We start from the raw sequence: 25,894 nt of genomic DNA, 5'->3' as shown, positions 1-25,894 counted from the left end.
CAACCATCGTTGGCAACAATGAAGGTGCTTCCTCCTACCATGAGGCACGGGAGGGGTAGACATGTAGTACCATGCCCCTTTCCACAAGCATGATTACCTGTGACATGGTTGTCTGTGTGGACCAGGGGCATAAGGGCAGCAAGTTTGGATTTATTTCCATAATTAAAAGTTTTTAAATAATTTTTACAAGTAGAAGAAAATATTTAAAATAATGCATTAAAATATTTTATATAAAAAAAAAAAAACTAAAAAACAATTATGCAGGTATTATTTACAAAATTTTATTGACAATACTTATTATCATTATTTCTGTACATTTTTTATAAAATAAAATTGATAAAACTCTACCTAGAATTGACTATGGCACAAGAAATATTGATTGGATTAGCATGAGAAAGAGGTTTTTAGCAAAACTTGAAAACAATAGGTGAATTAATAATTTGCATCTATCAAAACATATATATATATATATATAAACAGAATATATGAATAGGTATTTAGATATAAGAAAATGTCTCACTTAAAATTATTAATTTACCATATTCCTTCCTACAAAACTCATATTTCTTCAAAATTCCATTCCATTTATTAATTTCCCCTCAAATAAGTTGTCATGGTCACTCCTATACGGATATCCATTCCATTTAGGGTAGTTGCACTTTGCACTCACATACCCTGTACTGCCAAATTTAGCCCAATTAATACCTAAACTTTAAGCATATGCCAGATAGCCCCTTACCAGAAGAAGCTGCAATTTGCATAACAAACTGGGCCTGGAGAAATGGGCTGTCAGGCAGACCTCATCCACGACTAAGTTGGGCAATGGTTGATAATAGAACCAGAGGCCCTATTACGTTTTCTCAGTTAAGTATAGCCCAGCATAATTACAACAGTTTGATATATGTATTAGCTGTGTATTTTGGTTGCAATTAGTTCCTCGTAATTTAATTTTTGCTGACTTATTTACTTAAATGGACATGTTGAATAATATATAAATCCAATATGCTGCTCGGTGAGAGTGCTATAAAAGCAGAACAAACTGCTTTCTCATTAAAAAAAATAATGGCAGAGCAGTGCAAATTAAGAAATGAACCAAACTTGGAGAAGCTGATAGCAACACCATAAGAGAAGGGGCTAGAAGTTCATTCATTATAGCTGCAAATGACAATAATCATATGTAAGTGGACACAATCAAGCTCAAGAGACAAAAATATCTATTGGATTGCATTTCCATATCTGTTCATCAATACAAGTAATTGTATACTCTACTCTGCCTCAAATGCAAACAAATATTCCGCATTTTCAACCCAAATCATGGGCTGGGGGGAGAGTAATGGTCATGCCATCATATAACCAAATGACAGATGCATAGCCTATACATGTCGTCTTCCCCATACGAACATGGTGACATGACCCTTACCACTTCAACCTTTTTCTGACCAAAATAGCTTATCTTCTATGCATCATCGGAGCAATTTTCTATTCCATCATTCCTTGCAGGGAAACTCCGATATAACACTATGACAGCTAGGTCTTGATATGTCCATCACTCATTCTTAATGGAATAGTACTTGTCCCATAGCGTAGGAGATTTTGATATTTCAGTCATAAGGTTCTTGAACTTAAGGCTGCAATCTCCTCCACTGCAGAATAAAAGAATATGGTAGAGCATTAGAAGAGATTCATTCATAAGACACTCAATATTCAGGGGCATAAACAAGAGAGAGAAGGTGTAGGCAAAAGAAGGAAGGCCTGCTCTGTTCATTGATGTCAAATAACAAAAGTTAAATACTCCATCCACAAGTTTAATGATGAGACGGCTACTCAAAGTGGAGTCTCAATTCTCACTTCCCAACATACTGTTGCATCAAATGTTTTTTTATTTATTTGACTGATAAGTTTCACACGCACCAAGAGAGTCATGAACCCATAACCTCACCCTCCAATCAATTGTTATGGGAGAAGGCTCATTGGCAATGTAATAGCCAACTTAACCACAAATTTTATCACAAACCCAGCTACTTACACTAATGCAATATCTAGATTGTCAACTGATTCTCCCTAAGGCACTACAGCATGGTGCAAAGTCCAATTCACAAGTTGACAATTGACAGGTTGAAAAAAGTCACTTAGGTAATGTATTAAAAAGACGCCCGCCGCCCGGGGGGGGGGGGGGGGGTGGGGGTGGGGGCTGTGTGGTGTGGGGTGGGGGTTGTGTTCTTCAGGAGGATGAAATCTCCAGTAAACATGATGGAAAGTATGTATATTAAGCTCCTTGGATAAAGTGGCAAGAGAAAACAGCCCCCAAAAAATCTTCCCAAAAAAAGGATGAAATAAAGAAGAAAAGACAAATCAAAGCATTAGATAAATCAGTATTGCAAAACCCTGCCCCCAAAATAATAATAATAATAAAGAAGAAAGACAAATCAAGTGTATGAGCCTGTAAGACAGGTCCAAGTTATCAATAAAAGACATTCTTGAGCTTTATTTCAAAAAAGCTTTTCTCTAAACTTGTCTATATAGTAGAAATCTTAATTCAAGCAGTGTGAAAATTACAAACAAATCAGCACTCTGTGAAAGGGATCAATTAAGGCAAATATATTGACTAAACAACCCTTTCCTCCTTAGGCTCAGAATTTTGGCCTACAAAGCTGAGTTAGAACAAGATTCTAGTTCACACGGCCTCTATGACCACCCCCAATCTTTAAAATAAAGGACAGTATTACCTAATCATGATAAGGGTTAAACTACCAGAAAAATTAGAAATGGATAAGAAAACCACACAACAAATAGGACACCAAATTAAGTAACCCAATAAAGTAGAGAACTAAACCTTATGCGATTCAACGATGCAATTGCTCTAAGAGCACTGCGAATCATGTCTTCATTACGATCTACTTCTTGCTTGACAGCATCTTGCTTTGGCTTAAAATTGATAGTCTTCTGCAGAGGATCCACCAGTGAATCCAACACTGAAGAGTACAAAACTAACATTAGATAGAATGTCCGAAGCTCAGCTAAATCTTAGTTAAGCAAAATCAATGAAATCACTAACCAGCCAATACAGCAGATGGACACTTATCCGCAAGTTTTGAAAGGATAAGGTGGCAAGGCATTTTGACATCATAATGATCTGAAAGAGAATCCAAATTAGTTGTTGAAGCAACAAAAACCATGAACACCATTACGTTACCAATCACAGCATTTAATTTGAAAGATAAAATTTAAAAGCATTAGAAAGTTGAATCTAACATCACTGTCCAACACAAGTCTAACTGAATACGAAAAGTACACTAAGTGAGAATAAAAAAGTACAGGCAGGAGAAAAAAAACCAACTCACCATCCAGACCGGATTTCAGGTATGGAACAATAAAAGAAGAAGGATTCACTTGGTCAAGACAACTATCAAGCAATGTGTCCACACATTCAAAAGCAGCCTTTCTCAACTCAAGTCCATCATCCACAATGTGCTTGAAAGGACCAAGATCAACTGTCCTTATTAATTCTTGCTGCGCGAGAAATTTAAAAACAGAACATCATTACAATACATCAATATGTCACTGGTGAACAATAGATAAAGATACAAACGAGTAAAAAAGAAAGAAGAGAGCACAAACTAATTGGAAATAAAAATAAAAAAGGAACGAAATGTCCAAGCCACATTAATACGATCATTCATAGGTCTACACATGAAAGCCGAATAATAAATCACAATAAAATGAAAGTACAACAGTTAAGCAAACTAAAACATCAGCATAGCCAAAGCATTTTTAATGGAATGAAGATGTGTACTAACTGCACCAAATAAGTTCCAAATACTAATCCAGCGAGCAACTAACAAGTCAATAATAAATAAAATCATTTACCCCAAATCAAATGCACAGGCATTATCAATAACATACTACTTCAGATTACGGAAAAGAATCATTTAACATGAACAATGTCAAAATCTGAAGTTACCTTAACAATTGTCTGATCATAAAGAAGCGGCAATAATTCTGGAAGAAGCCCCTTGATTAGGTTTGGCTTATTGTGAGCAAACGTACTTAAAGCCAACACTGCTGCACGCCTAACATGCTGCATGCCCATGAAAAATCAGTAATTATATGGTTCAAAGCCCAAACCAACCCACTACTACCCAGAGAGGATGAAGGAAAGCTATAAGATATTTTAAAGAAAAATGATGAGATGCCAAGGTATGAGACTCACCCGGTCATGATCCTTTATAAGCATCAAGAATGATGAGATCTCAGGGTATATAATCTCGTCTATCTTCTCAGGCCTCTCAACTATAGAATATTTTACAGCAATGACAACCGTAGCTCTAGTGAATGCAGTTGGACTGGTTGTTCGTACCTATAGGAAATTAAGAGTATAAAACAAACACACACACCTCCATCAAATGTAAAAATAAAGAATTCATCAAAAGCTTGAGGAGAAGTCAACAAATTGATTTGATCAAGTACCTTAAGTGCTGGAACAAGTTTTGAAGGTTCGATAAGTGCAATTTTCCCCAGACACTCAGCTACAACATTACGAACACCCTCTTCATCACTTTCACAGTGGTTGAATAGTAATTTAAGAATCTTCTCAACACTAGAATCCTGGAATTCTGCTTTATCTACAGATTGTCGGACAATTACCTGCAACATGAGATAAACACAAATTAGAACAATGTATAGGAACGTATCCAGCTCCAAGCTATAATGGTAATTTAGTGCACACACCTCCTTCAAGGAATGAAGCAAAAGATATTGTTTCTTCTGCTGATTATCAATTTGGTCCAAGATAAAAGGCAGATACTTGGACAGATTACCAACAGCAATATTTCCAAGAGCATAGGAGGCTGCAGACTTTATCTCTTCAAAAGGAGATTGAAACGATTCAATAACAATATTCTCAATATGTGCATGCGAGCTTAGATCTTTCCTTCTCCCAATTTCACCAAGACATAGCAAGGCAAGGTGCTGCTTAGCCTAAAAAGGAATAACGACAGTGATTGTAATTGGCAGAATACAAAAAAGATTAAAAATCAGTCTAGTGTAGTAAAATCAGAATATGAAAGAAAGCGCCGGGGGGGGGGGGGGGGGGGGTGTTGGTCCTAGGGAGGAGGCAGGAGAAAATGAAAGATTTTTTCAGAGTTTATTAATTGACTACAGTCTTCATTGTATTACAAAGGGTTGCATGCACATGCACCAAACACAAGCCATCTGTCATTCCAACGCATTTTAAAAACTGAAATCTTGAAAATGTGATCAAATCTCATAGAACCAGGCAAACATGATGCACAAGTCTGGTACTAAAAATGAGATAAAAGAATCCAGCATTCCATTTGATTTCAATACATGTGTGTTTGTGTACATGTGCATATGCATAAATGAATGGAATGCAGAATTACAAAGATAAAACCAGCCTACCCAATAAACCACATTGTATTTTACACATTAATTCTTTAAAAAAATTTCATTATCATTAATACATCTTTACATTTCTATCTAATCAAACATCACATGAACTCCATAAACTTCAAGCAACCACAACAGAAGACTGACTCAGTCAAAAAAAAATCTTGAACAGAGAATCTATAATGGAATAATCATCAGTCAAAATCTAACATCCAACAATGAAGTCATTTCAGGTATAACATTGACATACAAATGATGCCAACACCTAGAAAAAAGAACTTACTGAATTGGAACTGCTGTCATCTTTCAGGATTTCAGTAAGCATTTCAACAGTTGATGAGCATTTCTGATCACCAGCAGCAAGGCAGAGAACAGCCACACATTGCGCAATTGAATACAAAGCCTGTTTTGCAACGCCTCCCGACTGTGGAGATGGTTTAGCGCTTGAAAGAAGAGATTCTAGTAAGACATCAAAACTAGTGTTTGCTGAATAAACTAATGCAGCAAAAAAGCTTTGCAAAGCCTGCAATTACAACAAAGAAGGTTTTTAACAAGCATATATTCTAGATCAAAACACAAGTCCAAGAATGCAGATTGACATACCGAAAGGGCTTGCCCCTGCAGCAATGAGCTTTTGATTAATGTTAGTGCTTGTGGAAGAACTTTGTTTCTAACAGCCAAACCAACACTTGGGCTTGACCTCCTGTCAGCCATCAGGGTGCAACATAGTTCCAGGGCAAGAGCCGTCATATGCAAGTCCGAATCACTGGAATATAGATTATTGAGAATCACCAGGATTAGAATGTAATCAACATGGGCACGAACCATACCTGACTTTGAAATAAAAGAGGGGGGGGAGGAGGGGCTAAAAAGGTGAAGAAACAAGAGAAAACCTTATCAGAGATGAAAGTTCCACAATGATAATTTCATAAGCAGATGGACCAATTTTATCACCGTAAGCAACTATCAGGGAATTAAGGGTTCCCAATGTAGCCTGCCTCAAAGCCCGATTAGCCTGTTTTCCAAAACAAACAAAAAAATTCAGAAATTCATTCAGCAGACGTTGAGTGATTCTTAAAAATCATTGCAAGAAATTGAGCATCATTAAAAATATCATTAAGAAGACAGCAAACAAAATAATCTTCATACCTTCCGTAGAAATGCCGTCAATTCTGCAATTACATGCTCCAAAACACATGACAAATCTATTTGAAGTGGAGAGGCAGCAATGACAGCAAATGCCTGGATACAGAACACATCAAGTTTTTAGATTACCATAATCCAGTGATGGGCACGTCCACACACACAAACATGAACCACACATCCACATATACTATACATGACTACCTAGTGTGATGCACAGATCTGATAATCAACTATATAGATAGAAATACTGTTCAGTTGAACACTTGAGTCTGATAAATAGATTGCTCAGACAGCTTCCCATATTCAGCCCCAATCCCACTGATACACACGCACACACAAATGGTAGTCAGAACATAGGACATGGATGAAATTTTTGCTCCTTTTCCAACTTGACTCCAATTCTAACATTATTTAGCACAACTGTTCAGAAGTTTAGGCATAACTACATTTCTTTCTTCTTCTTTTTATCAGTAGCATAACACTTACTTTTCTAACATTTAAATAGTGCATCTAATAGATGCAAATGAAGTTGACCAACAAATACGAACTCATTACATGTTGTGGGCAGTTAGAAATGTCAAGGAAATGCATCCAACTATAGATTCTGAGCTCATTTGGGACAAAAAAGGCTTCATTATATACCACACACACACAGATACAAAGGTTGCGGATTGGTGTTATATGTGCAAGTGTAATAGTGAAACTATTGACAATCTCTTCCTTCATTGTCCAGTTGCTATGAATCTGTGGGCTATGAGTCTAAGTTTATTTGGAGTATGTTGGATTTTTCCAAAGTCTGTTGTTGAGCTTCTTGCTTCCTGGCAAGGTCAGTTTGGTCGCCATCATAATGGATATGTATGGATTGTTGTTCCTCATTGTTTGGAGTGGTGTATTTGGAAGGAAAGAGATAGTAGGTGCTTTGAAGATAATGAGCATTCTCTACCTAATCTCAAGTTATTCATTTTCAGAACCTTAATGGACTGGTTGTCGGTGTGGAGAAACCAATCATTTTCTTCAATTTTGGATTTACTTGATTTATGTAATTTTTTTATTTGATCCATACCCATGTACACTTGGGTGTCTCTTTTTTTATATCAATAAATCTTTATTGCTTATCAAAATTAAAAAAATAATAATAATAAATAATAATAAAAAGGTTGTCTACCAACCACTTCAAATTGCCTAGACTCACAAAAGCAAGAGCCTGGTGCATTGGGTACAACCTTTTTAGACAATAAAGCTCAAACAAGTGACAATGACATAGACAAGTAACTGCACATGCACATGCACATGCACAAAATCCAGCTAAAAGACCTTAAATACGTACAACATATGCAACAAACCAACCTTCACAGCTGTAAGCCGGGTTATCTCATTTCCCATCCGATCAACAAGTACAGGAAGGCATGCAGGCAACTCTGCACTGAGGTTATCACCAAATGTTGCCACAACAAGTCCCATGCAAGAGATAGCACACTCCTTAACCTCCTGGAAAAGAAGACACATGAGACACAATTGAAACATTCAAGGAGAGCTTCTATTAGAATTTCCACTGACCTGATCTTGATCTTGGTTTGTCAAGCGTGACATTATAGCATTGTAAATGGGATGAACATATGCTTTAAAATCAAAACCAAAACCCTACATAAAAAAAAAAAAAAACCATTCAAAGATTAGAAGATGACCAAACAAGATCTCAAAGAGTAAGAGTGAATAATAAAGTCACCTCAATATCTGGCCGCACAACACGGACAAGTTCCCCACATACTTTTAATGCCTCAGCTGTAACTTTATAATAACGCTCACCAACAGCAGATAAGACAGGACCAGAAAGAGCCTGCAATAACATAGTTTAAAACGTAAATGAACCAGACAGTACAATCACAGTGTTTTCTATTTTTGTGTACTCATCATGACGATACACATAACAGTGGTCATACTGATTGCTTGAAACATGTTAACAAAGAATTACTCAAGAAACATGTTACAGGAGAGTGTATTTTAACATAGCAAAAAACACTAACACCACTACAAGTAAGAATATGACACATACGATAGAAAAGGTAATCAAGTGTCTCAAACTGATCGAGGACTGCATGACATAGCATAAACCTTTCACTTTCTTCAAAGCACTGACTACCAAAGGAAACCAAATTGCATATATTCGTCATTGTGAATCTCCCCTATGTACAAAGAGGATTCCTAGAATGAAGATGGCCCTTCTTTTTTTACACAAGTGCAATGAAGGTTAAGATGCTTGTCATAGTACATGAACATGGACTGAGATGGGGCCTCTTTTTTGAAATTAAAATTGCAGCTTCAGGGGGGACTCAAGGTTTTCTAATTAATAGCAAAGCTTCACTTTGGTTTGCGAACAAAACCTCTTCTACAAATGATACACTAGCAAGTAAGAAGGTCTACGTACAATGGAAAAGATAATCAAGTGGCTCAAACTGAGACGACTACTAAAAAACAAACAGGGCAAACTGTAAACAAATGTAGGGATTACTTTTCCACAAGGTATTAAATTCTAAATGCAATCGAGTTAAAGACATTGATCACGCGTTGATCATCCTGTGTGCAAGTAGGATACCAAGAATGAAGATGATGTAGGGGTTATTACAAGAATATGGATTGAGATCGGCCTCTCTTAGAAAAAGATGGAACTTTGTTTTGAACAACAATTTGGACTTTGGCTAGCAAAATCTCTAATAAGGTCACCAGAAAATATAAACACAAATATTGTATCTGTACAATGGAGAGTCACATATGGCAGGAAATCATCAAATCAAACATGGATCTCCGATTTGGAAAAATGTTGTGGAGGCAGTAAAAATCATATTGTCTTATCACAAAAAATTCAAAATTCAATGATTGGACAAATAAGTAATATTGTTCTTAAGCCATATGATACTCAAACCCCACCAAACACATTTAAGCATCAACTACTGATTAAATCTAGAATGAAGATGCAGGGAGGGCCTATTACAAGAACAAGGACTGAAATCATTCTCTTTTTTAAAAAGATAAACTTTGATTTGAGGAATCAACACATACAATTTGGACTTCAGCTAGCAAAATCTCTACTAACATTACCAGAAAATAGGTTCACAAAAAATTGTAGCCGGACAATGGGTAGTAAGTAGTAACTTCTGGCAGAAAATCATCAAATCCAACATCAATCTCTGATTTTGATAGATGTCTAAAAAAGATAAACTTTGATTTGAGGAATCAACACATACAGTTTAAACTTTGGCCATCAAATTCTCTAATAAGGTCACCAGAAAATATGTTCGCAAAGATTGTAGCCAGAAATATGTTCAGAAAATCATCACATCATACATAGATCTCCAATTTTGACAGATGTTACGGAGGCAGTAAAAATCATATTATATTATCCAAAAAAATCAAATTTCAATGGTTGGCCAAATGAGGAATATTGCTTTGAAACCATAACATACTCAAACAACACCCTTAAAGCATCAACTACTGATTAAACCCTTTTCTTTCCAGTGGGGGGGTGGATTTTGGTGTCTAAATACTGTTTACATTTCAGACAATGTACCCAAAAATTGAATAGGCCCACATTATTAACTCTCGCCCTGAGAACACGCAAGTAAGTAGAGAGGGAGAGGCAAAAAAATTGGTCTTCATTGTGTAGCATTGACCTACCAAGTCTCAGTCGAGTCAGTCCATCCTAGCCCCTTAAAATAATACAGAACAGAGGGAAAAAAAAAAATAGGTCTTCATTGCATAGCATTGACCTACCAAGTCTCAGTCAAATCAGTCCATCTTAGCCCCTTAAAATAATACAGAATAGAATCACCTCTATTCAACATCAGAATACAGGAAAGACATGATTCTTTTCTCATGCTCACGTAAGACAGTTAAAACACACACGACAAGTGCTAATACCTTAATGTGAGGGTGGAACACAGGAGGAGAATGTGAAGCTAACACCAATCGAGTAAATATAAGAGCTTCAATCTTCAAATTCGAGGTAGAGGATTTATCCTGGAAATGAATAAAGAAGAAACATTAGGGAAATGGAAAATTTCAGTATCAAGGAGAAAAATAGACGAGTTTCAATACACTTTCAACGGCAGGCTATTTACTCACACTTAATGCTTTTTCAATTCCTGGAATTAGTGATCCAATGTGCTCAGCAAGGCAGTCTGGCAAGACAACCACAAGTTCCTTCAAAACAGAAAATGCCCCAACCTGCAAACAGACAAAATGAATGCAATCAAGATTAATGGGTCCATTACCTATGATCCACAATGATATCAGCAATTTCTACCTTTGTCTTGATGGATTTCTCACGTAACTGCCTATTTATAGATTTAACAATCTTTGGCACTTCCTGCTTCAATAACCATCTTGGACTGGACAAAATTTCAAAATTTAGCATTAGTTTTTTATTGATAACATTTGCAGTAATGCTAGCAAGTAAAAGCAATTACCACAAACAGCAATCAAACAAGTATTGAAGGAAAAAAAAATGCCAAAAGCTTAAAAAAAACACAACCACTAAATGAACTAGGCCTTCAACATAAAAAATCTAAAATATTTAATTATTTTCTCTACATCAGAAAATTTAAATAAATAGAAGAAGAAGCCAGTGAGCACTATGAAAAGGCTGGAAGTGGTTCGTTAACATTTGACACTAGAACATAAAAATTAACTTGCCTCAATTCATTCATGTCATTCTGCCCTTTTGTCACATTTCCAGTTTGACGCAACAGCTCAATGAATGTATTGAAGACATCCATCTGCAACATTACAATTTACAATATTAGATAACCAACAACATAATTAGTAATTAAATATCCAAAAATAATTCATTGAAGCTATACCTTCACATTTTCTTCCCTCTCTTTAAATCTATCAATCAATTTTGGACAAGCCTGCACAAAAAAGAATCAAATGTATTATGAATTATAACTAACAAGACTCAAAACTATATAAGAAATTATGATCAAAATGATGACTGATTTCCTCCACTTCTGAACAAATTTAGAATTTTAAAGATACCTCCTCATATAGCTTTGAAAGCAGTTCGGGACGAGATACAATTAATGCTGCTAAGCATTTGGCTGCTGCTCGTCGGACTTTCCAGCTGACATCCTCATCATCTGTGTATTCATTTGCACTCTCGCTACAACAAATATAGTGACCACACATAATTAAACAAGTCTATCCATAAAATGTAATGTATTAACTCACATAAATCAGAGCAAAACATACTCATCTTCCTCCTCCTCATGGCTCTCATCATCAGTATCCTCCTCCATGTTATCAGTGAAGTTTGGATCATAACTTAGATACTCCAGGGAAAGGCGAAGAATTTCATCACAATACGAAGAAATATCCCTAGGACACCTGAGCAAAAAACTTTCCAGTGCCTGCAATCAAAATTCAGCATATATGAGAAGAATCACAGGAGGAAAATATCAAAAACAAATATACCTTCCGTCCTGATTCAAATGCCTTGCTTTCTTTTGGGATGTCCAAAAAATAGTTGAACACTTTCTAAAAATAAAATTTCCTACTTCTTCAATTTCCTATAGTACCCTTATCTTCTCTTGAAAGCAAACAATATTTTCATTTGAAGTCATGCCACCTCTAATTAGACATTTTAGAAAAATAATATTTTACCTTCTATAAAAAAATGGTGTTTTTTTTCCTTTTTGGGCAAGTTTGTTTTAGCAAGGAGCGGAGCTGTGGAGGAAGGGAGGAGAATAATATTGCAATTTCAAGCCAAGGCATTTAAACAGGGAGGTACCAAACAAGATCATACACTCTACATACTTATCCAAAAAAAAAAAATCATACACTCTACATGTATTGCAGTAATCTGAACAAAATGAAAAATCTCAAAAGAGAGATAAACAAAAAATATCACAGTACCTGCAAGCTATACTCACGAAGCTCCTCATCATTCTCCGATGCACTTGTGCAGTAGTTAATCAGCACTGGAACAGTGTCAACAAGATGGGGTCCAAAACGATATCCGACAGCACGACTGAGACACCATGGTTGATTAATAACACATCAGAAAAAGATCATTTTTCATAAGTAATGTGAGAAACATAATAATAATAATGAGGTGGAAGGCTAAATAAAGAGTTCCATTTTTATTTCAAAGGAGAGTGAGACATGGCACACATGTAGAGGCTAATGCAGCCAAGGTTCATGCTTTCATATATAATTATGATTTTAAGGAATTTCAAAAAAGAATATACTTCATTACTCCATATAGGGAATTGTGGCCCATCCCAACATCATAATTATCTTGTCATGTTTTTTTTACCCCCCAAAGTGCAGCTTTGAAGCAAAGAAACAAACAGTTGACATGCCATAAGTACTGAGCCTGCAACTGACTAAGGAAAACAGCAAAAATAATGTGCTTTTTAATTTTTTGGAAAATAATTATGCAGAGAACACATTATAAAGCTCACCTCAAAGCACCGATCATCTGAATGTTTGTACGGGTCAGTTCTGATTTTGTGCCCTTATTTCTCAAGTTCCGAACAACTTCATCTGTAGCCTTAGCCAACAAATCCTCTGACAGACTAGAAGCAAGAGATGCTGAAGACAAAAAAATGCTGCATGAAATCTTTTGTACCCTTTGGGGAAAAAATTGTCACAAATCCAAATATATTAAGTTTTTCCGAAGGGAATGGACTGGACTGGCATCACATTAGTCCTACACAATTCTAGGCTATTCCAACATAGTCAAAAGAAATAGCTATTATATGCCCTGAGTATTATCTTTGTAAATAGGACAATAACGTATGTTAATATGTTGTATTGTTTGCCTGCATACCTACAAATCTTTAACTTCTTTAGCTTTAAAAGGAATTGACAATAGGAATAATATGCTGTTCACAGTTCATTTAAAATACAAACAGACACCCAAAAAAAAAAGGATATGAGAATGGATTTCAAACAAAGGTGTACCATTTCTACTTTCCACTTTCCATAATAGAGTGAAAAGAGAACTTTCCGCATTAAAGGTCACAAATTGCAACATCCACAGTATCTACAATTGAATATTCTAGTGGCACTAAATCAAATCAAAAGCCATGTTCAATTGCATTTTCAGACTCCAGACACTATGGAAATCAAAACTACAAAACCTATTTTCTAAAATTGACCAAAATGACCAGCTGAGTTATGACTGGTGAGAAAGGTTTAAGTCCAGACACAGTCTTCAATATAAAGCAACAGAAAAACGAAAACATTGAACAAACACCACCTCAAATTAAAATTTAATACACACAATCAATGGAACTAATTAATAAAGCTTACCAATACAAGACACAGTCTTCTTTCTGACACTGGCTTGATTTGAATTCAACTGGGACAAAAGAGCACTTAAAAGCAGCCCATGGTCAGCTGCCATTAGATTACCAAATTTATGGAGAACATCACATAAAATATCAAGACATTCACATTTGATCTCAGTGCTTTTTCCCTAAAAAGATGGAAGCACAAAATTAGCAGGAAGCCTACAATTTATCAATGAAAATGATACAGAAAGAAATAAATAAATACCAAAATGATAGAATAGGAGATATAACATAAAATCAATCATACATTGCCTTTGGGGAGCCATATTATATAACCAAACCAAACTAAAAAGATAGAAAATGGGGAAGCCAAGATGTTATCCCAATTCAATTTTCTCTTCATTTCAATGCTTTCAGCTACTTTCCTTTTTCTGAGTTTTTAATGTTGGCATACTATGTTCTATTGAGTGATGCGTTCTTATCTTCTTTTCAAGTTACACTGTTTGTTAATATGCACAAGATCTGCTGACCAACTAAGCACATTAAAATTATTTAAGTCTTTTCAGATGCATTCCTTTTTGTTAGGTAAATAAATTCGTTAAAAAAGAAGTGCAATACCAATACACAGGATGTGTACAGAAACAGCACAAGGATGCATTCCTTTTTCTGAGTTTGTAGTGTTGTCATACTCTTCTATGCTATTCCTGAGTAAAGTGCTCAAATCTTATTTTCAAGTTTCACTATTTTTTAACATGTACACGATCTGCTGACTTACCTAAGCTCATTATTCTTGGTATACATTATTTCATTTCCTAATTAAAATTACTTGATTCCCTTTGTGGAAGGGTATTCACCTTGTTTTTATTGATAAGTAACACGCATTCAGTGGGTCTTGAACCCACAACGGGAGAATGAGCCATTTGAACTAGAGCTATTGGCATAAAAGGTTATTCAGCAGATAAGAACAAATTTTTCATTTCAAATCCAAAATCTCTCATGTGATAAGGAAGTGACATTTAAATTTTAGTTACTCACGGGACCAGTAATTCCTTTTATCAATTGTGGAGTAACTGCAATAAGAATAGACTGTGCAAGAGATTGTGTAGAAACTTCAGCAACTATTGTCTTCAAAGCTATGCTAGCAATGTCACGATGCTGATCCTTCCCATTTAGCAGTTTATCACAGAGTTTATTAGCTATCTCCACAACTTGTGCCTCGCTGACCTTCTTGACCAATGGAGCAAGACTGCAACACCACACACAAACAAGAAATATATATCAAGTAAAGAAATGAGCAACAGAAGTACTGATGTTATTGCATCTCTTTATGCAACTCTTTTTCTTCATAATTTCCCGCCACTTGCAAGCAATTTTTTTTGCTAGGTAAATAGGGAAAGGGGGCCAGTGGGATTCAAACCCTAGTGCCCAGGCACCACAAGAGGTGCTGGGACCAGTTGGTTATCCCTCAAAACCTTTCACTTGCATACACTTTACACATAATCAGTCGGACTAATAACATAATTCCTACTAAGGTTTTTATTATGCATGCCTTCCTTGAAAAAAATAAAAAATTAATTTCATGACAAAATTGGAAACCCCACAATTGCACCCAATCACCGGAATACCACTGTAGAACTTCATAGAAAATGAATTGTGGCTATCTACAATTATCATTCTACAGATTTTTAAATCAAAACTGTTGCATATTTAAAATACTGCAGTGAATACCACCATCTTCAACTGAGTACATGCATCAACACGTGGCAACAATAATAGTTCGGCAGGTTAAAGTTCATCAATTTCATCAAAACTAACAAATACTCTTCATGCAAAACAATATTAATGAACAGGGTACATGGTTCCCTTTCAGCACATTGTAATTCTAACACAAGAAGACAGAAACTAGGATGTTAAGAAACCTATCATCACCCTTGCACATTAGTACAAAATATAAACACACCACCAATAGAAACACTGAATATGACGGTTGAAGAAGAGATGCTATCATTTTATTTTTTGATAAGTGAAAAAATAATAAAGATACTATCATTAAAATATAGAATTATTGAAACAAAAATCATGTAGCCAAGCAAGAGCATCTCTGATCAAGTAAAAGGGGGATGCAGCAACAAGTCCAATACCATTTCACAGCCAATCCTGAAACATCGCCAGCCGCATCATCAAGCTGTTGAATGATTATATTTGACAATTTTATCTCCAGATCAGCATCCGCTTTAAAACTCGGTTTGTTTAACTCATTTAGCAAATCAGATGTCGCCATATATCTATAATCTTTATCCTTTCCCGTCATCTGCAAATGAACACAAAGCAGCCAACACATAGCTGGTAAAATACTTGGCCCACATATGTTTTCCCTTGCACAAGTAATTAACTCAAATTGAGTCATCACACAAAGAACTACAAAAACAGAAGCTCAAAATATCATACCTTTTCTAGTATACTGGTCATCACTAAATTCGTCGCCATCTCAGCGCGACAAAATTAAGGCCTTGTATGTATCTAACTGACAAATACCAAATCTCTGAGAGGGAAACAGAAAATAGGAAACCAGCAATCACAAAATTAAATGTGCATATGCAAAATAAAGTTCAAAAGTTGAAATGAAATATCTTCAAGAATTACTGAACTCTAAGAAGGAAACCCATTAGAAAAAACAGCAATAAAAAATATCAAATTCAAAAATAACAAAAATCTATATATAACATACACTCATGGTTGCATCAGCTACAAAACTTCTATTTTCTTCAAACTTTAATTCACAAATGCCAAGAAGAGGAACAAACATAAGTTAAATCATCAAACTAAAGCTAACCCAAACCATACATCATCTGATGCATACATAGTTACATACATAGTTACATATACACACACACATACATATCATCAACTGCAAGGTAAAACTAGACAAACAATGTGAGAATCTACAATTCTACATTAGATTAAACCCTAAAGGACCTTCGATTATTTCAAATACTGTCAGAAACCCCAGAATTCAAAACAAACCCTACACCAACCAATACATACACACGTATATAACATATCATCAAGTACAACGTAAATTCAAAATTATTAAACCCAAAAAAAAAAAAAAAATAGACGATCCTAAACCCAACTCAAACAATGTGAGAATCTACATTAGATTAAACACCGAAAACCTAAATGAAAATCGCACATAGCTTTTCACAACAAAAACCCTAAGAAACTTTCGTTGATTTTGCAATTACGATAAAGTTGAGAGTGAATTGCAGTATTATGAACCCTAAAAATCAAAAAAATCAAAATCAAAGAAGGAACGAAACGCACAGAAAAAGGAAACGAATCGAATCGGAGACTTCAAAGACATTGAAGAACAAGAAAAGAAAAAAAGAAGTTCAGGAGAGAAATGGAATTTGAAATCGAATGCGACGTACCTGAGATTGTAGCAGTCAGAGACTGTGAAAATCACACGCAGAGAGATACAGACTCTCTCTCTCTCTCTCTCTCTCTCTTTTTCTCTCACTCTCGCTCGCTCTCTGTCTCTGGCTCTGTGTGTTTGGGTTTGAGTGGTAACAGTGACAATAAAGAGAAAAGGTGAAACGGAGTGAAGGAGAAGCTAAAAACCCTATATTTATGTTACGGTGTTTCGTGTAACATAGGAAACTTATCTAATATCCATGTCTAATTGCCCATGTCACCCAAACCCATTAGAGTGAGTAATAAGGTTACCTTAAAGATTATATAAAATAAAAATAAAAAGGCTATCTTTATTAAAATAAATAAATAAAAAATAATAATAAGTAATAAGGTAACCATTTACTATTGAAGCTCATAAGTGGAGTGGTACTAGTTCAAATTTCTCATTATAAATAAGAGAGTTGGGCATGCTTAAGCCCGGGATTTAAAATATCTTTATGTTTAGTCCACGTGTTGAGATGCTCACACAGCTGTATAGGAAACGCACCATTTTTCCTTCAACAAATTTAAAAATAAAATAAAATAAAATAATATATAAGTAAGCACAGTTGGATTATCATAGACTGCCTTCTATTCACTCTTCTTTGGAATTGGAGGTAGGGTATAGCATATTCTCATGTACTTTGCACATGTATTTAATTTGGGCTTATATTTTTTATATTTTTGTAAGGAAATATATCATTTAATTGAGAAATTTTTTATTTTTTTTGTGAATTTAGATGTTCGTGAATATGGCCAGATAGATTTTTAAGCAAAAATATACTAATGAAAATAACTTTTCAATCCATGTAAACATCTCTATTGTTAGGCATCTTTTTTTTTATATATACAAATTGTTAGGCATCTTGTCAATCACTTGACTACAATTCATTAATGGATCCACCTTTAAAATACATAGACAAAACATCTAATATCGAAAAGTGCACCCATATGATACCTTATTTTCATTTGTTTATAAGTTTTAATTATAAACTATACAAAAGTACAGTTGTATCTATAAAAAAAAGACTTAAAATTTTGTACATAAGCCAAATAAGTAGGAAAAAAAACCTCCCCCAAATAAGGTAGAGAGAGGAGTAGGTAGATATTTTATGTGATGGCTATCAATGAACCAAAACTGAAAGACTAGAAAACTTTTTTCACCATGGAACTTAATTTTCTAGATCCTTCGACATTAATACGAGTTGATGATTGAAAGTGACTTTGGGGATTTTTGGGGAGTCAAATCGTGTAATGAAAGACCATTAATAGGAAGTATTTAGTCGATGTGGGATTGTTTTAAGGTTAAATCCATAAAATTTACATAGTAACCTGCTAACCATGCCATTTCCCTCGTTTGCAGATGGCCAAATCTCACATCACAATGAATATATAATTTTTCAGCAAATTACCCAAATAGGATTACTGCAAACTGGGCAGTCGTTTTTTGAACATTCGTTGAATTAATGAAAGAACGTAAGGTATAACTTTGTTGAATTAAATTTAAGTTATGAAATAAAACTTCTTTTTTTACTAATGAATTTTAATATTTAGCTAGTCCCCTTTGGAAAATATTTTTAGCTCCGCCACTGCCCATGCGCAAACCAAAATCCTGTGACCCTTGCACAGGACGCAATGTCCTATGAGTGGCCATAACTTTTAATCTCAAACGTTCCATCAAAGAAGATAAAACATTTCATCTCGGCCATGCAATACCAGGGGTGTGGCACAGAATATGATCCCACAGACACAATTGATTAACAGCAACAACCAAGTGAGAAGAGATTTGTCACATACAAACACCAAATTTTGAAAGCAGTCTTTTTCTTCTTTTTTGTGGTAAGTACAGTTAGACCCCATGCTAAGCTTGAATTTCAAAATATAAATAAAAGAAGAGAAGCTTAACACCATGTGCACACCGTACATTCTGTTTAAAGGCTCGACTGTTCGGTCATGAGCTACGTCTCGCAGATACAGCGAAACTAGGAACTCTAACCTATTCATCAGCACCATCAACAGTTGCTCCCTTGAGATGCAAGTGTTTTTCCCTTTTTTGGAACTCGGTCAAACCCTTTCCACTTCCTGTCACACCAACCTTGCCTTGTGGATCTTCTGGAGACTTGAAGATGCTTTCCCGCTTGCGACCCGAAAAGAAACCAATCTGACAATGCAAGGAGGGAATTGAAGGTTAGGGTAAAAAGAACAATATAAACACTAAAACAAAATATAAGATACATACTCAAACTTCCAAATTTGTGGGAAGGAATCAGTGCGTGAAATTGTACATAATAGTGGGAGTTGGGGGATCATTCAGAAGATAAAGGAACATGCAGTTCGATAAATATAAAAGGTCCACTGGTGCATATTGCAACATACAACAACAGATAAAGCCATTGGTCCCAAATTTTTGATATTGCAACATATCAAATGCAATATCTGTCCAAATGTACCTTCTTAGTCTTGCCTTTGGTTGTCTGGAACTGCTGCCAAGCATTCTGCCGCTTATTCTGTGTGACTTCAAGTTGCTCCATCCGCACCTTTGACTTAAAAGCATGTATCTTCTTACGCTTGGCAACTTTCTGTAAATATTATAATTAGCAATCAAATCATCACAGCATCAGAACGTGATTGGGGGATGAAAAAAAAAACTACACATATCTTAAGCATTCTACCATTACTATTGACAAGTTTGTTTAAGCTTATCTATAGCTAGAAAAACTACAAATTTCAGAATAAGCAAAAACAATTGGTAACTCCAGTTATATTGGATATCCACCATTCTTTAATAGTACGTTGCATGCACAACTTACCACATCCTCTGGGTCATCAGGCTCTATTCGAAGCTTTGCAGGTAAACTCCGCGACTGGAAGTCCATGGAAGCAGCCAGTGCAATCTTACGTTTTATAGCTTGCTTGGTAGCTTCAGCCACTCTCTCAGCTTCTGCCAAAGTATTGACAACTCCTTCTTGAATTGGCCTTACATTGTCAGGATCCACCTAGAAATAGCGACTGTCAGTGATAACCAATGCTGCTGATATCTAATTCTAACCCATTCAGAAAGAATATATGACTAACAAATTGCAGGCAAATGATAGAAGCAATAAGAATAGACTTGGTTTGCAATGGCAAGTGAAGTCATAATCTGTAAAAGGGATTTATAATCTCAGGCATTTAGATAATGTTGACAATGATTTTTTTTAAGTCTATCCTTTTTAAGTATTATAAGGGACAATAGCCCAATGTTTTGTAAAATCAATTCTTAAGAGAAATTAGCCCCTTTCTTTGGAGGGGGTGATTGTAAAAGGACGAGTTATTTAATGCATACATATCAAACAATCCAAATGGCTAGTGACATCCCACCCATGGAAATTTAACATCTAGAATCCTCCAATTTGCAAAGGGTTACTTTAGCAAATGGCACATGTATCTTCTCAGTTCTCAGCAGTTGGCATATTTGTTTCTATCCAAATTTGATCACAGTTGAATGTTTATTTTTATAATTTGAGGAAGTTATCTGCTTAACGTTTGCAAAATCCTCTCCTCCATTACAACTATTCTTCATTTTGTTTCACACCTGCTAAAATTGTACATTTAAAGCTATATAAAAACCAGGCAGGGGGATATATATATATATATATATATATGGGTGGCCCACTGATCTCACTTGTGTAAGAGCATTATCAGCTATAATCCTCCATATGTTCTAAATTTATCAGCATAAAAAAGGTTTGTTGTACAACTAGTTGGCCAAGATAAAGAAGTTGTAATGCTGGTTGGGGAATGATACAGCGATGATATGGCTAAGGTGAAGATGGAATTGCAATAAAAGGTAAAGGTAACAGTACACTGCTGTGGTTCACAAGGTAAAATTGCATTACTGAGTAACAAGGGAAAATTCCATGTACAGGGTAAATAGTAAAAAGAAAGCTAAAAAGAGGAAAAGAAGAGGTAATAGTTAAGGCAAGATGAGTAAAATAAAGTGCCAGTTAACTTAGCTGGTAAAAATTTCACTGTCATTCAAAACACTTGGTATCCATTTTTCTCTTCCCTAGGGATGGAAGAAAATAAGGAATGAGGACTGAGGAGGGCTGTCCTCAAACTGTGTAGCCCATAGGACCAAGTCATGTATTGAATGAACCAAAGAAGGGAAGAGGAAGAGGGAAGGGGGGTGGGGGGGTATTAATGGCAGCAAGCAGCTAAACTCTGAATTCCCATGATGGTAGCCTCTAAAATTTGTTTAACATTTGAAGGCACTTGCTGCATGTTTAATAGCAACTTCCAAATAAAGATTTAGGATATTAAGGATGACATTTGGGCAATTAATATACTAGGATAAATGATCTAGAGCTAGCAAACAACTTTAATGTTTTGCAGTAAAATTATACATCTCCATTGTAAGTATGAAAATATGTGCAAGGTCAAAAAGGTAAGCTTTACTTCTCCTGATAAACAATTGAAACAACAAATGTAAATGCTAACAATACCTGAACAATGTAAACTATATAAACAAAATATATGCAGCAAACTATAAATGCAACTTGATGAGGATAGAAGAAGATGATGCATTAAGCAACAAGGAGTTAATGATTCAAAAATGTGGCTACAGAAATCATACCTCTTCTTTATTCCCCCATCCATCATAACTAACGAAATAGCCATTTGGAGAATACGCCTCAATTGTTGCATCATACCTGAACATTCAACTAATCAAATACAGAAAGACAAAGGTAAAACAAATGGAAAAAATATAAATATTTCGAAATTCAGAATCTCTATTTTTATTTTCATTTTTTCACATACCATTCCCCATCTTCACTCCAAACAGCTTGAACTTTTGTGCCAATGGGAAACTTTCCTTGATGATCCAACATGCTTTCTGAGTCCTACATGGGGAGAACACAAAAGAACCCATGATCACCAGAGAAAGTGAGAAAGCTCCAACATTACCAAAAACACACAATTTGGTTACAAAAGTAAATAAAGGGTAGTACAGGTCAACACAAAGTGATAGATGAGAATATATATGACACTATCCTCAGATGCAATGGCAAAATGATGCAAGGACAATATCCCCACTCTGTAGCCACACACCAGCCAAACTGCACAGTTTGTTACAATTACAACTACAAAATTGAAAAGTGATGACAGGTAAAATGTCCCATCTAAGATGTGGCAAATGACATGACAAGTCTGACACAACATGCCATGCAAGACACCATGTTACATCATCATGCATATAAGTAAAAATTGTGAAAACAGAAACCAACCAACCCAAGAACCAAAATGCCAATCCAAGCAACAGACGAACCATAAAGCTTGCAGAAGAATTAAGACTAATAAACAAACAACTGCTCATATAGTTTCTGAATTCAATGGTGAGGCACTGATATTCTAATTTCTAAATAGTATAGACGTTGAAACTATTGTCTGATGCTATGTAATAGTCTTGGGCTGCCAACCGTAAGTGTGCAGATTCAAATTCATGAGTAGGACCTTACTCACAACTTGGGTTGCTTGGATTGGCATGTTGGTTCTTGGGCTTGTTTAAAAGGATAAGGCCATTTCCATGGCAACCCTTTTAGGACCCTTCTTACGACATTTTTTTTATAGCTGTCAAACATGACTTCTGCCTTCAAGAGGATACAAAGCAGATTTGCAACCCAAGACAACCAAACACACTTTTTTGTTATGAAAAGGATCTGGAATTACCATTTTGGAATGGGGCAAACTTGGAGATGCCCTACCGCTAGTCCCAATATCTGATCCTGAAATATCATTTTGCTTTGCAGTTGCAAGAAGTTCTTCCGTCAAAGCAATCACCTGCATCCACACAACTTTAGCCCAAACTCAAAATTTAAACAACAAAAAAATGCATATCCATATTATCAGTAACACCATAAGGAAAAATCAACGTCATTCGAACTTAGAATCTCAGTGTGAACATCTGAAATGAGGTGATAGAGAGAGAGCAGACTGGCCATCACAACACATAGCACACCTGCACAAGAACCAAGATAGAAGTGATGTGCATCTTGATGAAGTTCTCAATTTTCACATATAGATCCAAATAACTTTCTGATTCTCCATAGAGTTCCCATTTCTGAAGTGTACGAACTTTATTTAACATAATAACCATCCTCACCTTTTCAGTCAAGAAACGAAAATAAACCTCCATAGGTGCCATTAGAAGTTAACTGATGTTGCTTGTTTGAGCAACATTTTGATTCCTTCAAAAGAGAGAAGGGAGAGATAAAAGAAAGAAAGTTGCATAGAAACTAGACATCCAATTAAAATTATATGGAATTGGTTATGTGACCATAAGTAATTTACAAGGGGCTGACTCTGTTTCTCATGACAATCATTCAAAAAGTGACATACCAAGGATAAGATTATAAGTATCATATGTGTATTTCCAATAAAAATTTATAAGGGATAGAAAATGAAAAAATTGAAAGAGAACAATCGTAAGCAAAGAAACACCTCTTTAAGCTCCCTTTCCATGTCTACATATTCAGAGTTTCCAGGATCATCAACCAAAAGCTCTCTGACCTGTTCCACAGATGACAGAAAGTCATTACACAAAAATAACATATGGGCTATGGGCAACAATGTATAGAAAAATTCAGCCCTCAACCCACAGCATACATTTAGATTATATGAAAAAGAAGCTTACAAACTGGTTAAGTGGGCTTTAGGGAAGAGAGAAAAGAAGAATAGGAAACAACTTATTCTCATATTAAATTTTGTTATTACACCTTTGAACATTTCTGTTAACATAAGTATCCTTTTTTCCCTCTCCTGATAACCAATAATTAATTAAGGAAAGCCAAGGGAGGACCAATTTTTTTTTTTTTTTGATAGGTAAGAAAGAAAATATTATTAAAAAAGGAATAAGGGAGGACCAATTCTATTCAATGTATACAGGTCCTCTCAAGCATAACGTACAAAATTCTGTAAATATTTGGCTCTTGACCTGCAATACCTGGACAACTAGCAAAGTTACTCACATCATATGAGAAACAATATTATCCACTGTCTGTTGATGTCATCAACAGGCAGGTGACATTGCCACTACAAAACCTCCTTGCCTTAGTTCCTAGTCCAACCAGGTATTTAAATTCAAGGATGTACGGGTATTTGAGTGCTCTCTCTTTGAAATTTAAATACAATAAGAATGGAGTACAAGAAGATTTAAGATTTAAGATTTAACAAATTAATTCTAGGAACTGGTTGATCATGGTTGAGGAATGGTATCTCTGAAGAATTTCAGGTTTGCATAATTTTGGATGGGAATTTTTCTTATTGTTTGAAAATATTATCAATCGTGGGATAGGAGGCCCGGCTACCTCAGATTAGTCAGATATCTTTTCTTTTCATTAGTATGGGAGGGATACGTAGTTTTTTCATTGAATCAAAGCTTTTTCAGTTGGTGGTGGAGGAAGGAGGGAATTTCTTTGCGTTAAGAATCTTTGAACGGGGCAAATACTTCATGAAATCAGTGTTTATGGGCAAAAGCGTGGCATTATGGTTGATGAAAATTATAGAACACACGGTGATTGGGGTAAATCCTAAACAATTTTTCACGCTTAGGGAAGGTGATTCTGCCTACACCTTGCAACGAGGATCAAACTCTTTTGGTCAGTTCTTGCTAGTGTCTGAACTCAAAGTTGGTGGGCTCCGGAGGTCTGTCATAATCCCTGAAGGGAAAGAAAAACATGGTTGGAAGGTGTTTGGACTAGAATTGAGGAAGATGTTAGAACCCAATCAATACGCTCTTGGTCATTCAGGCCATGCAAACTTTATCCCTCAGAAACAAAAGAATAATTCCATGGTTCATCCATCTCGGTCTTTTGTCCAGACAGTGAAGGGTCAAGTGCAGGCTAAAGGTGGCATTCAACCGATCCATAAAACCAAGGATGTAGGACAGAATATTATGGAAGGGGCGATGGGGGAGAATCAGCAGAACAGGACAAATGAAACGACGGCAGTGCCTCTGAAACAATTTCGAAATCAGATTGTGGATGCTCCGGTGGGTCAGCCTGGTACAACAGCCGTGAGGGGAGGCGAAGGGAGAGAGAGGAGCATTAATTTGGGTATTAATTTAGGTGAGAAATTACCGGTGCGTAATAAAACAAGATTTCCATTAAGTTTCAGTTTGAATTCAAATAAAGCTGAAAATAGGAAGGGGCGTGATTTGAGGGATTCACGTTGGTTTGGGAGGGGATTAATTGTGGAGGTGGCTGAGAATGGGAAACGGCGGGTCTCTTGGGATAACTCTAAGGGTGGAAAATCTTCTTTTAAATGGGTGATACGGGCTCCTATTGAACAAAAGGAGGAGGTGGGTATTGGTTTGGGCCCAAGACATTTGGAAGCCCACTGTGTTTCTAATTCAAGCCCGATGAATGCAAGCCCATATCACTTAGAGGCTGGGGAATGTTCCAACACTTTCTTAGACCCAATCCCCTCTACACTTAATCCCGATGGGCTGGAAGAGAATCCCACGGTCTCTCCATCTGGTGTAGTGATGCCGATTGAGTTGTCAAGGAGTGAAGGGAGCTTTTTGAACTCTCAGCTGCATGTGGTTTCGCCGGCGA

At 35.8% G+C, this 25,894-nt stretch overlaps 2 protein-coding genes across 3 annotated transcripts in view; both read right to left on the bottom strand.

Moving 5' to 3' along the window:
• Window positions 1-1,122: 1,122 nt before the first annotated feature.
• LOC112016382 (cullin-associated NEDD8-dissociated protein 1) lies at window positions 1,123-17,486 on the bottom strand. Of its 2 annotated transcripts, none has more exons than XM_024048945.2 (29): window positions 17,279-17,486; window positions 16,296-16,389; window positions 15,989-16,158; window positions 14,883-15,093; window positions 13,867-14,032; window positions 13,014-13,143; window positions 12,463-12,577; window positions 11,800-11,957; window positions 11,587-11,710; window positions 11,409-11,459; window positions 11,242-11,324; window positions 10,853-10,937; window positions 10,672-10,773; window positions 10,468-10,566; window positions 8,279-8,389; window positions 8,110-8,193; window positions 7,900-8,040; window positions 6,556-6,648; window positions 6,300-6,421; window positions 6,010-6,172; window positions 5,690-5,929; window positions 4,729-4,977; window positions 4,468-4,644; window positions 4,211-4,357; window positions 3,962-4,078; window positions 3,342-3,510; window positions 3,056-3,133; window positions 2,834-2,972; window positions 1,123-1,643 (listed from the first exon to the last, which is right to left on the bottom strand). In XM_024048945.2, the coding sequence occupies exons 2-29, from the start codon at window positions 16,332-16,334 to the stop codon at window positions 1,547-1,549; spliced, it is 3,660 nt and encodes a 1,219-aa protein (XP_023904713.1). In that variant the 5' UTR covers window positions 16,335-16,389; window positions 17,279-17,486; the 3' UTR covers window positions 1,123-1,546. The 2 variants fall into 2 exon arrangements, with proteins under 2 accessions (XP_023904713.1, XP_023904722.1); XM_024048954.2 differs by having other exon boundaries at window positions 16,296-16,371.
• A 1,676-nt stretch (window positions 17,487-19,162) lies between these two features.
• Window positions 19,163-25,894, bottom strand: part of LOC112016501 (uncharacterized) — a 12,447-nt gene continuing 5,715 nt past the window's right edge. Inside the window, exons 2-8 of the mRNA XM_024049064.2 lie at window positions 23,781-23,849; window positions 23,010-23,120; window positions 22,101-22,183; window positions 21,916-21,991; window positions 20,111-20,296; window positions 19,751-19,879; window positions 19,163-19,461 (exon numbers count right to left, since the gene is read on the bottom strand). Of these exons, the coding sequence (XP_023904832.1) occupies window positions 19,297-19,461; window positions 19,751-19,879; window positions 20,111-20,296; window positions 21,916-21,991; window positions 22,101-22,183; window positions 23,010-23,120; window positions 23,781-23,849 (819 nt within the window). The 3' untranslated portion in view covers window positions 19,163-19,296. The remainder of the gene's footprint in view (window positions 19,462-19,750; window positions 19,880-20,110; window positions 20,297-21,915; window positions 21,992-22,100; window positions 22,184-23,009; window positions 23,121-23,780; window positions 23,850-25,894) is intronic.

The sequence above is a fragment of the Quercus suber genome, unplaced genomic scaffold (assembly GCF_002906115.3).
Source record: "Quercus suber isolate HL8 unplaced genomic scaffold, Cork oak 2.0 scaffold_1016, whole genome shotgun sequence".
NCBI classification, from domain to species: Eukaryota; Viridiplantae; Streptophyta; class Magnoliopsida; order Fagales; family Fagaceae; genus Quercus; species Quercus suber.
The sequence above is the reverse complement of the archived record's forward strand: the minus strand, read 5'-3'. Positions and strand labels throughout refer to the sequence as shown.

Excerpts from the sequence above, each read along its gene's own strand:
- LOC112016382 (XM_024048945.2), bottom strand. The coding sequence starts at position 16,334 with ATGGCGACGAATTTAGTGATGACCAGTATACTAGAAAAG. Across the intron at positions 6,173-6,299 it reads GAACTTTCATCTCTGATAAG|TGATTCGGACTTGCATATGA; the intron begins GTTTTCTCTTGT and ends TCTATATTCCAG. Across the intron at positions 5,930-6,009 it reads TGCAGGGGCAAGCCCTTTCG|GCTTTGCAAAGCTTTTTTGC; the intron begins GTATGTCAATCT and ends TTGTAATTGCAG.